The sequence below is a fragment of the Cyclopterus lumpus genome, chromosome 13 (assembly GCF_009769545.1).
Source record: "Cyclopterus lumpus isolate fCycLum1 chromosome 13, fCycLum1.pri, whole genome shotgun sequence".
NCBI classification, from domain to species: domain Eukaryota; kingdom Metazoa; phylum Chordata; class Actinopteri; order Perciformes; family Cyclopteridae; genus Cyclopterus; species Cyclopterus lumpus.
Window position 1 is genome coordinate 17,902,033 of NC_046978.1, and position 11,503 is coordinate 17,913,535.

Below are 11,503 nucleotides of genomic sequence, written 5' to 3' on the forward strand. Positions count from 1 at the left end.
GCTCCTTCACCTGTGATGACGCACACTTGTTCATAGCACCTGTGCCGTTTAAAAAAAAAAAAGAAAAGAGAAGGTCTTCGAGGTTATTCTGTAAAATGCGCTAGCGGACTCCACGTCGTATTTGTCAAAAGTGACTTTAATATCGCGTAGAGTTAATCGTCAACGACCTGTAAACGGTGAATGTGTATAAAGTACTGTCCTTTAGCTGAATGTATTTGGCTTTAGCTTCAGAACAATCTATTCTAGATATAATATCTGGTAGAAAATAAATATGCGATTTTGAAGTTGAATGGATATCGTCACGGTTACTGAGGAGAGTTGCTCTCACTCTGTTGGCAGTTTGAGTCGAGTGCAACCACCGCCCCCGGGCCTGGATAATGCAAATACCCAGGTTCAAAGGGGAGTGGGGGTGGGAGGGGGGGGGGTTAAAAAAAACTCTTTGGCCATACAAAAGTCGGTGTCCCTGCCCTTTGACCAGGACTACATAATCCACTGTGCACCACATGTATTCTACATAGTTAAAAAAAAGAAGTGGGGGGGGGGGGTTCAGGGGCTTGAATGACACCATGTGGCAAACAAGAACACACACATATATATATATATATATATATATATATATATTCATAAGACACCCATTATCCAATAAATATAATAATATCTTCTCATGTTGCCGTCAAGCTCGGCCTCTGTGAAAGAGACAATGGAATAAATATTAAAAAGAAAATACCTGGTAGGCTTAAAAAGTCACCAACCACCCAGATCCTTTCAGTGTGTGTGTGTGCGTGTGTGTGTGTGTGTGTGTGTGTGTAAGAGGGAGTTGGCAAAAGTACTATATGAGGGTCACGCATACAAAGACCCTCATAAAGAGCTACTGCCCCCTGCAAGGACGGCTTAAGAACTGCACACGAGGAGCGGTACTCGCATGAGCACACCGTTCTGCCCAAAAGGTCCATTTCTGGTTGAGTGTGTCCCCCTGCTGGTGGCTTGTGTGTGTGTGTGCGCGTGTGTGCGCGTGTGTACGCGTGTGTGTGCGTGTGTGTTCAGGAGCCGGTGTCTGTTTGAGGCTGAGACTTCTCCGATTGGCTCTGGGCATTCTGGCCCTCGCGGCGCAGCTCCTCGCCGAGCCCGCCCATTTCCATGTGCGACAGGTTCTCTTCGATGGGCGCCGCCGCTGCGTCTTCGCAGTACACACACTCCTAAAACACACACACACCATATTAAATATACTTAAATCTGACTCATTTCCATACGTGAATATTCCTGATTTTTCATTTTAAACGCACAGCGCGTGTTTGGTACTGACCTTCACATTGACGGCAACAGGCAGACCCCCCCTCCTCATCCAAGGGTGCTCCTCCACGAGCTCTCGCCGCTGGTCGGAGGTAAAGTGTGGCTGGCTCTTCTGCATCTGCCTCAGCCTCTCCTTGTCTTCTTGCAGAACCCTCTGAATGTCCCTGAAGGATCACGAAAGAGAAGAAGAAAAAAAATTGTAACTCAGTCGCAAAGAAATGTGCACGCTATCAAAAAAAGAAACTGGATACATCTGAATGACTTTTGCATCCTTCTTCTTTGGGGTCAGATCAGTCTCAATAATATATATATATAAAAAATATAATATAATGCACACAGAGAGACTCACAAATGCAAACACAAATATTCACAAATGCACGCAGAACGATTCACAAATACATTACAATGCAAACATTAATAAATTACGATTTATACAAATGTAAAAGAAAAATCCGGAATATATTTCTGCATTTCTATGTGCATTGAATTGTAATTGTGAATTGTTCTGCGCGCATTTATAAATCGAATATATTTGTGAATTGTTCTGTGCGCATTTGTGAATCTTTGTGTTTGTATTTGTGAGTCTCTCTGTGTGCATTTGCAATTATTGAAACTGATCCGACCCCATATTCTTCTTACAGTAGGAATTTGCATTGCAGTTCTGTTCCCTCTGAAGATAATGCGTAATCCCAGTCAGACTCACCTGGATGGCATTTGGTACGTCATCATGACCTTCTCGTCAGCGTTGGCCATCAGCAGCCAGAGGGGCTCCTGGCGAACGTATTTGAGGAAACGCTCTCCGTCGCCTCGGCTTGAAACCTTGGTCTGCGACTGGCTTCCTTCAGAGTCTCCTCCGCCTCTCATCTTGGCTCTGGCCTTGGGGTGGTGTTCCAGAGTGCCAAAGTATTTGCTGCTGTTGCTGCTCCCTGTGCAACGAGAGAATTCGAAAACGGTCAAGAATAATCATTTGGTGCATAAACTTCCTAAAAAGGAAACTAACCAATCAAAAACGTCATTTAGGTGGAGTTTAAATCTCTACTGACCTGTTCGGCAGCCAGAAGCTCCACTAGCTGATGTACCACTGCCCGATCCAGAGCCCGATCCAGAGCCCGATCCAGAGCCCGATCCAGAGCCCGTGGAACCAGAGGTGGCTGATCCGGTCCCGGAGTGAGAATCCTCCTGCAGCAGGATGCCCCCCAAGTCGTAGGACGAGTTACCGTCACTGTGAGCCCCGTCTCCTGCAGACTCCACCTGAAACACAAGACAGCAAGCCATCAGCTCTGGGACACGCCTTATGTGGAGGTGTGGGGGTGTATACGAGAGTTCTGATCACTCGAGACATCGTGACCCTCACCTGTTGGCGTTTCTCGGTCTCGGCCGCCCTCGATGCTCCTGCTGAGCCGTTGCCCGGGCAACCTGCAAGCGGCGCCGTGCTATCCTCCATGCTCAGCAGATTGAGCTGCAGGGGCGAGCTGCACCGCGACTCAAACAGCGGCGGCGACGCGGTGGGCTCCCGCGCTCCAGAGGCCGGTGTGGAGGGGCGCGACGACACCCCCTCTCGGAGCGCCGTGGCCATGGATTTGGGTGGCTCGGGGGCGAAGATGTAGGGGAACGGCTGAGCTGGATACGGGGCTCGAGTCCCAAACTGAGTCCGCACCCGGAAAGGAGGCTTTGCCGCGAAATGCTTCTGCGTAGTGTAGGCAGTCTGAGGGGCATGGAAAGGCCGCGCTGTAGTGAAGGGGGTCTGAGGGGCATGGAAAGGTGGCACTGTAGTGAAGGGGGTCTGAGGGGCATGGAAAGGTGGCACTGTAGTGAAGGGGGTCTGAGGGGCATGGAAAGGTGGCACTGTAGTGAAGGGGGTCTGAGGGGCATGGACAGGTGGCACTGTAGTGATGGGGGTCTGAGGGGCATGGAAAGGTGGCACTGTAGTGAAGGGGGTCTGAGGGGCATGGAAAGGTGGCACTGTAGTGATGGGGGTCTGAGGGGCATGGAAAGGTGGTACTGTAGTAAAGGGGGTCTGAGGGGCATGGATAGGTGGTACTATAGTAAAGGGGGTCTGAGGGGCATGGATAGGTGGTACTATAGTAAAGGGGGTCTGAGGGGCATGGATAGGTGGTACTATAGTAAAGGGGGTCTGAGGGGCATGGATAGGTGGCACTGTTGTGAAGGGGGTCTGAGGGGTATGGAAAGGCCGCACTGTAGTGAAGGGGGTATGAGGGGTATGGAAAGGCCGCACTGTAGTGAAGGGGGTCTGAGGGGTATGGAAAGGTGGTACTATAGTAAAGGGGGTCTGTGTGGTTTGGAAAGGTGGCACTGTAGTGAAGGGGGTCTGTGTGGTTTGGAAAGGTGGCACTATAGTAAAGGGGGTCTGTGTGGTTTGGAAAGGCGGCACTGTAGTGAAGGGGGTCTGTGGGGTTTGGAAAGTCTGGGAGGCAGTGAAGGGGACTTGGGGGGTAAAGGCAGTCTGGACGGGGAACGGCGGTTGGCCAATGTAGGGTGGCTGTGTTTCCATGGCGAAGGCTGGCTGTGGGGGCTGGAAGGCCTGCTGGGTCTGCGTCTGGGTCTGCTCAGGGAAAAACGCTGGTCCAGAAGCAGCCGCCAGCTGCCCGTTCTGACCCAACTGCCCTACTTGGGGGAAGAGGTAATTGGGTAGCACCAGAGCCACCACAGGGGTAACAATGGGCGCACCAAACGGAGCGGTGGTCGGTAGGGATTGGGTGCTCTGTCCCTCACCAAAGCCTGCGGACAGGGAAGGGTCCGGACAGGGGGCCTGAGCTGAGGCTGCAGGTGCGGGGGGATAGAGCGGGTAGGCGGGCACCATGGCCGGGTAGGAGACGTTAAAAGCCGACACGGATGCTTCCGACAGGGACCACGAGGTTTGGTTGAGGCTCTGGAGAGGGGGCCGGCGTTTGCGGTTTGATACGCCGCTGTCCGACGAATCCGGATGCTTCACCCGCGGCTTCTTGGACTTCCTGTTGCGGTTGCCTCTCTTGGCAGTCGGCTCAGGCCTGGCGGGGCCTTGTTTGGTTCCACCTCGTAGTGCAGCGGAGTCTAAAAACGACACAAGGTTGAAGACAAGGGGGTCGTTTATCCAGATGTAACAGAAAAAGGAGGAATAGTCGTGAATAAAAAGAGCCAATTTTAACTTAATGTGGTTAATATCAGAGCCAATATATAAGTATGTCCAAATTCAGAACTATCAATCTACTGTCCTCCACTTGTCCACAGGCGTCCCACAAGGATCCGTCCTGGGCCCATTACTATTTTCTTTATATATTAATTAAATTAATGATCTGCCATCAGTATGTCCTGATACCAATATCCAAATGTATGCTGATGACACTGTAATTTACTTGCATGGTAGCAAAATGGGAGATGTTGTAAATTAACTCACTAACTCCATGGTTCATGTAACTACTTGGTTAAAGCAATGCTGTTTACAACTTAATGTATCCAAAACAGTATGTATGTTTTTTTTTAACCAAAAGAAACTCTGGTAGTGTAGAATTTTTGTATTATTAATGTGCACTGTCCCTTATCAAATAAACCAAAGTAACTATTAAACTGTGTGTACCTTCAGCGTTAGCTGGACCTCTCTGCTCGTACAGATAGGTGAAACAGTCCATCTGGAGGGTCCCGGCGTTGTGGAGCTCTCGGCAGCGGTGGAGATAGGCCTGCTCTTCTTTCTGGGTGTGCGCAGCCAGCACCTGCTTGGTCAGTCCCAGACGCTTGTAGGCCTCCTCCTCCTGGCTGGGCGGGGACACCACGTTGACATGCAGAGCCGGGGGCGCGGCGCTCTCTGCCACGTCCTCGATAATCTCTGCAGAACGAATCGGAGAGGGAGCCATGAAGGTCAGTGAAAGACAGAACTTGCTATCCGGCTTCTCGACATCACCCTAAAATGTATGCCGACACTCACCGGACTCCGGCTGAGGCTTCTTGTCTCCCACGTGGACGATGGTGCTGCTGTAGCTGCACTGCGAGGTGATGGACACCACGCTCTCGGCCTTGCTGGGCAGGGTGAGCGGAGCCAGGGGGCCCGACGAGGGCTTCTTAAGCGCTTTCATGTTTGACAGGCCGGGCTGGGCGTCTAGAACCAAAGAGTCTGCACGGGGAAGGAGCAATCGTCCGTTAGCTCCAAGCCAAATATGATTACAGTCTAGTTCCTATCAGTTAAGCAAGTGAACCCAAGCTGATGCACATTGTATTTAAATGTAGTAAAATTGGATCTAATATCCTGAAAGTGTGGGACATGCGTTTATGTACATGCCTTGGTTTATGTCCTGAGACACCTGCATGCAATCCTCTGAGCCCTTCTTGTCGTCATCCGAGTTGGAGGAGGTGGCGTTGGTGGAGAACTGGTACTTCCTCTTTGCTGTGATGGGGACGTTACAACTCTCCAGGTACCTGAGCAACAGAAATGGGTTCGATCAGAGAGGTGGACGCTTCACACACACACACGCATATGATCTTTAAACTGCTCATCTTTTGTGGACGCACACGCCGAGCCTTACCGGATGACACTGTCGAGGCAGCTGATCTGCTGGTAGGAGCAGATAGTCTGGTCTTTCCATGTTAAGTCCTCAACGCTGGCTGCAGTACCGTCTCTGACCTGCAGAGGGGGCGCAGAGTCTTTCAGACGCATCGCTGGACTCTTCCGAGAGGCTGGAAGGGGAAAATACTCACACTTTAACGAGACATTTTAATTCACATACTATCAAATAACTTATTGCCTGCACTTTTATAATAATTTTCTTCTTAAAGAATTGACTATTTTTCATGCTGACCGAGTAAAGTCACTTGTCTAGATGGATGTTCTCGTTGAGGGAAATGTGCATACTATCTTCTACCAATGTGATCTGCCACTACATGAATTAATGTGCTCTCCGAGTCAAAAGCCACCACAGATATAAAAACCGAACTCACCGTCAGCGGTCTTCTTCTGCTCCGGCTTGGACGTCGACCACGAGGGCGAAGGCGGTGGGGAGCGCAGGCCGACCTGGGAGTCCTGGTTCTTCAGCATGTGGACCCCTTTACAAATCTCCTGGAAGGTCCTGGGAGGCTTGGCCTTGTTCGCCTCCTCCGCCGCATTCCCGTTGCTCTCGCTGGACGAGCCGATGCTCACCGGCTGCTCGTGGGAACCGTTGCTGCCGTAGCCGCTGGAGCCCATGTTGTGGACCGGCTGAAGAGAGAGAGGGGAGACGGTTACAGGAACTGACAAACGCGGGGGTTGAAAACGTGTGTCTGTCTGTCTGTGTGTGTGTGTGTGTGTGTGTGTGTACACATACTTGGAGTAGCAGCTTGTGGATCTGTTCACTAATTTGGATGTCTGAGTCTATGATCTTCCCTCCATGAAAAGCTGGTGCTGCGAAAACATCTTCATTCACAGGACCCCTGAAAAAAACAAAAAAACAGACGACTGTCATCCACAATGTTCAAAGTGAATACAATTCCAATACGACTGAAAGTGACACGTCGGGTGTACTCACATGCGGACTTTGTGCCTGCCGATGACAAAGGAGACCTTGCGACTCCAGGGGTTGACGAAGCTGGACCAGCTGGTGTCGATGGTGACGTAGTCGCCGTTTCGCGCGCAGAAACGGATCGAGGAGTGATCGAACGGCTGGCCGGCAGACTGCAGAACTGTTGGAAGAGAGAGTGTGTGTGCGTGAGTGACAGCTGCGTGACACAAAAGCTGGTAACAATTCGGTAACAAGGAAACACTATCGGGATGATTTCGGACCACTTCAGGACGAGGGGCGAACGTTTCTCTTTGCGTGACCACTGCTTACTTTTACGATGCACAGCCAGCATCAAGTGTCGGTCACTCGGGTGCAGATTGAGCAGCACGGGGGTCCCGATCAGGTCCTGAGGGAGGTAACCCAACAGAGGAACGGCCCTGATGGAGAAACAACAACAACATGTTAACGTCAGTTACATAGTATATATGTGTGTGTGTGTGTGTGTGTGTGGGGAGGCTCAGTCCACCCACCTCTCATCCACATCCTGGAACACACAGTTAGGTGTGTGTGTGGTGGTGAAGACGCGCTTGTCAGCAGGGATTCTGGGTGCTGAGGAGAGAAGAAACACGAACAGACCATCACACAACTCGAAAAGGGAACCGCGTGGGACAAACCGAGCTCTTTTATCTTCTGGGTGAATTTCAGGGAGGCGATGCAGTACAACAAACCCTCACCTTCGTAACCGGAGTGCACCCTCTCGGCCAGCAGGAGGCAGCAGAACTGCTCCTCACCCAGCTCGGCATCCTGGACTTTCATCCGGTAGGGAGTCATGCGGAAAGGATAGTACTGCAGATCTCCTTCACGCTCCTTGCCACTAAAATAAAACAATTAAAAAACAATTATAACACTGTGTAATAAGTACCCTACATTTACTTTCTTTAAAATTGTAAACTATGACTAAACCTGTACACTTATGTGATAATATATCAATCAAATTATCTGCTAAATATTCAACCAAAGCCTTCAATCTTTAAATGTAGCTGTAACACCGATATGAGCCACTAGATGGAGACAGTTTAAAAGCTCACAACTGCTGACTCTCTCCTCTCTCCTCTCTCCTCTCTCCTCTCTCCTCTCTCCTCTCTCCTCTCTCCTCTGAGTAGGAAACTATGGATCAGAGAAGGCGCCGGCTGCTTCCACTCACCTGATGCGGCAAAAGAAGGATTTCTCCTGCATGCACTCCGTGGGAGACGAGTCTGAATAAGAGACATGGAAAAGGAGGGATGAATATATAAAAGTACCCGATAAGGGAAGAGGTAAAGAAGCAACAGAGGCAGCGTGAGAGTTCCCCTGTGATTAAGCAATTTGAGGATGTACGACAGTCCAAAATGATTTAATAAAAAGATAATGCTGCTCAGGCTTTTAAATCCCCATGTCAAGTTAAGACAACAAAACCAACTGCAGTACTTTTAAGAGGATGGACAAGAATCACGACATTTGATGCCGCTTTACATCTCTGAAAGTTGCTTTTAGGGAATTTTTTAAAACACCAAGAGAGAATATTTAAAAGCATAAGCTCCAAAATGTACCACAGACATGAAAATACCTTTGAATGAATTACTACACACACGATATTTTGCTTTCCGACCCCCCAATATGCGACTGAATGCGCCAATATGCAATTATCTTCAGCAATGGTGAGTGAGTGGGTGCACATTCATTGATGTGTGATTAAGCGTGTTAATGAAATATGTGCTATGTGTGTATGAACACGTGTGTGCAAGGGGGGGGGTAAATGCTGGTGTGTGTGTTTGCAGGTGGTATGGTTCATGTGGGTTCTCCACGTGCCCTTTGTGGGTTTATGGCAAACGTACCATCCACGTTGTTGGCCCAGTTATGAATGCGTGTGGGCTTATTCATTGGGGGGATGGAACGGCAATGGAGGATATGAAGTGACATAAAAAAAAAAACAGTTTCCAGTTCAGGGATGGGTGTTACCTGCTCCGGTGCACATGCTCCATGAGGGCAGGCGGTAGGGCGTGGTGAAGCTGTAGAACACGCTGACGTCCTGAGGCGCCAAGAACTCCACGAACTTGGCGTTGTTGAACACTTCGCGCTTGCAGTTCAAGATGGACGCCGCCTGGTCCGAGATGTAAACTATTTTGCCCGTGATGAGCGAGACGGCTACAGCAAAAATATCCTGTAGGGGTAGAAAGATTTCACACAAATCGGTCAGTTTCAAGATGTTCAAAAGCTATCCTCCAGCATCTAAAACAACACGTCACATATGATGTGCAGACAAATTCAAATCATAAGGAATCACCACCGGTTTATTTCACGTCATCAGATTTCAGCATTTTGAGAAATGACGTCAAATACGAAACTAAAACCACAACTAGAACACAACTTTACGGCCAATGATCAGGAGCACTCACGTTGTTTTTAAGGGTGTATTCGGAGGTGATGCTGTTGATCTCCTCGATGGTGTAGGACGAGACATCGAACCCCGGCGGCTGGCTGTCCTTGGTCATCAGCATCTGATAGTATTCTTCATTTGCTGCATGACAAAAAAAAAAAGGAGGAGACGCATTGATGAACACCATTTCACATTCGGAAAGTATGATAAAGTAGGACTATTTATCGCATACCCATCATTTTCTTGGTAACTGCTTTTCATGCACATGATTCGAAATCTATAACCCAGATAGGTCCAAAAATATGTGTTTTTTTTCATAACGTCATAAACACATCTGATGGGGCATTAGCTACAACGTGAATACAATGCGCCGATGGAAGAGAGTCTTACCTTTCACCTGTTTGACGCACCGCAGGGCGTATTTCAGCGAGTTGACGGTGCTCGGCTTGCCCTTGCTCCGCTTTTCCGACGGCAGGTGCATCTTCAGCTCCTTGAGGGTCTTGAAGAGCTCCTTCTGTGTCTTGGCTTTGGCGGACTGTTCGCTGCTGCGGGGCGAACACGAGACACACACGGGTGTCAAAAACGACGTGGTGTCAGCCAGAGAAGGTGCTATGCATGTGAGGGGATGATGGAGGGGGGGGAGGGGGGGTAACGGGGTCACTCGTCCCGTATGGTTTCTGCTGTTTGCCACTGCCAAAAACACATTTCACTCGGAACGAGGAATAAATAAATAAGCAAACTGCAAATGAGTAAAATAAAAATAAGAACTGTCACAGTTTTCATCCTGTGTTGATTATTAGTTGATCCTTTACGAACATAATCAGGATTTTGACATCAACTCTTTGTCTTTTCAAAAATAAATTTTTTTAAAAAGAAAAGTAAGATGAAAGATGCATATTAACCTGCAGCCGCTGGTCGAAGGGTTGTCCTGCTCGGAGCTCACCAGGCTGAAGGCGTTGGAGCTGCTCGGCGGCGACAGACTGTGAGAGTTTGAGCTGTAACCCACAAACAACAACAACAATAACAACACGTTGTGTTATTGAAGGACAAACACACAAAAACCAAAAAGGCAAGACTAGACAAGCGAGTCAAGGACTTGGTGTTTAGAGAACGTCTGCGTCCTTACAGATACAAACAGGCGGCTGGAATATATCCGTCACTGGATTTAAAATATGGCAAAATTTAAGAATAAAAAGGGGACTGGGTGGTGCGCCGCTAAATGTAAACCAAAACAAGGGAAATACTAAATCCATAGAGAACTTTTCTGTCAAATTGTTTGAAAGTTACCACTCGTTTGAAGGCCTTAGATATGTCGTATGTGATCCTGTTTATAAAAAAAATCAGGAATAGTGGTCGATTGCAACTTCTTCTACACGTTTCAGAGGCTCGTGCAGACGAGGTCGACAAAGACCTTCTAAATAATAAATCCTAAAGGTCGATGCTTTGTAGTGTAAACAATCACTTGTGGCTGTACAATCAACCAGCTGTATTGAGCTACAGACGTCATAAAAAGGCCTCACCGGTGTAAATAAAATAATAATAAAAGTCCTGTGTTAACTTAACTTTCAAGGAGACGTTTGGTAACTTCATTTATGGAGACGCAAACAAGTCTGGACACAATCTTTCCAGCCTCATCACAGCTGCAGGAAACGTCAGAGCTGTGTAACTTAACAGCTGACCTCCAACAGGTGTTTTTTTTTTTTTCTTTAATTCTTGCTAGCGAACATGTTTGACTTTTGCCATTTCTAGAAGAAACTGCCAAGTCCAGCAGTGACTCAGACCAACAATGACTCAGAGGAGAAGAAATGGCCCTTCTATTACATTTAATGAAGCTCATTTCCGTGACCTAGATGGTCCGCGCCCCCCATGGCGGTGGGTGGTGGGGGGCCGGAACCATTAGTGACGTGCCCTCACCTCTTGTTGCTGCCCGAGGACTCCGTGAGGGCCGAGTCCTTGCCGTTGCCGCTCGAGCTGCCCACGGACTCGTTTCCGTGCGACTCGTTGCCATGGGACTCGTTGCCGTGCGACTCCGTCCCGCTCGCGCTCGAGCCGCCGCTGCCCCGCATCTCTACGTCCTCGCGCGAGGGCGCGCGCGGCCGCTTCCTGTCTTTGTGCTGGGGGGAGGCCGCGCGCTCGTGGCCGCCGTCGCTGACCCCGTCCCGCCGGCCGCAGCCCTTTTTGTAGGCGGCGGCCATGCGGTGGAGTTGACCGATGGTGCCGCGGGCGGAGCCGTCCTCCCCCTCCGGCTGGAAGCCGACCCGGTTCCTCTCGAGCCCCTCCAGGGTCGAGTACAGGAAGTGCTTCGGCTCACTTTCATCAGACATGGCGTCGAAAA

General features: G+C 49.4%; 1 protein-coding gene across 1 annotated transcript in view; it reads right to left on the bottom strand.

Moving 5' to 3' along the window:
- Window positions 1-638: 638 nt before the first annotated feature.
- LOC117741627 (period circadian protein homolog 2-like) overlaps window positions 639-11,503 on the bottom strand; it is a 12,422-nt gene continuing 1,557 nt past the window's right edge. Inside the window, exons 2-22 of the mRNA XM_034548771.1 lie at window positions 11,083-11,503; window positions 10,071-10,163; window positions 9,559-9,713; window positions 9,188-9,309; window positions 8,751-8,952; window positions 7,957-8,008; window positions 7,487-7,626; window positions 7,283-7,361; window positions 7,083-7,189; window positions 6,780-6,933; window positions 6,579-6,684; window positions 6,217-6,472; window positions 5,805-5,955; window positions 5,561-5,697; window positions 5,210-5,395; window positions 4,865-5,110; window positions 2,645-4,341; window positions 2,334-2,541; window positions 1,994-2,216; window positions 1,304-1,454; window positions 639-1,196 (exon numbers count right to left, since the gene is read on the bottom strand). The exon at window positions 11,083-11,503 is cut by the window's right edge and continues 113 nt beyond it. Coding sequence (XP_034404662.1) covers window positions 1,041-1,196; window positions 1,304-1,454; window positions 1,994-2,216; window positions 2,334-2,541; window positions 2,645-4,341; window positions 4,865-5,110; window positions 5,210-5,395; window positions 5,561-5,697; window positions 5,805-5,955; window positions 6,217-6,472; window positions 6,579-6,684; window positions 6,780-6,933; window positions 7,083-7,189; window positions 7,283-7,361; window positions 7,487-7,626; window positions 7,957-8,008; window positions 8,751-8,952; window positions 9,188-9,309; window positions 9,559-9,713; window positions 10,071-10,163; window positions 11,083-11,492 — 5,031 coding nt within the window. The 5' untranslated portion in view covers window positions 11,493-11,503 and the 3' untranslated portion in view covers window positions 639-1,040. The remainder of the gene's footprint in view (window positions 1,197-1,303; window positions 1,455-1,993; window positions 2,217-2,333; window positions 2,542-2,644; window positions 4,342-4,864; window positions 5,111-5,209; window positions 5,396-5,560; window positions 5,698-5,804; window positions 5,956-6,216; window positions 6,473-6,578; window positions 6,685-6,779; window positions 6,934-7,082; window positions 7,190-7,282; window positions 7,362-7,486; window positions 7,627-7,956; window positions 8,009-8,750; window positions 8,953-9,187; window positions 9,310-9,558; window positions 9,714-10,070; window positions 10,164-11,082) is intronic.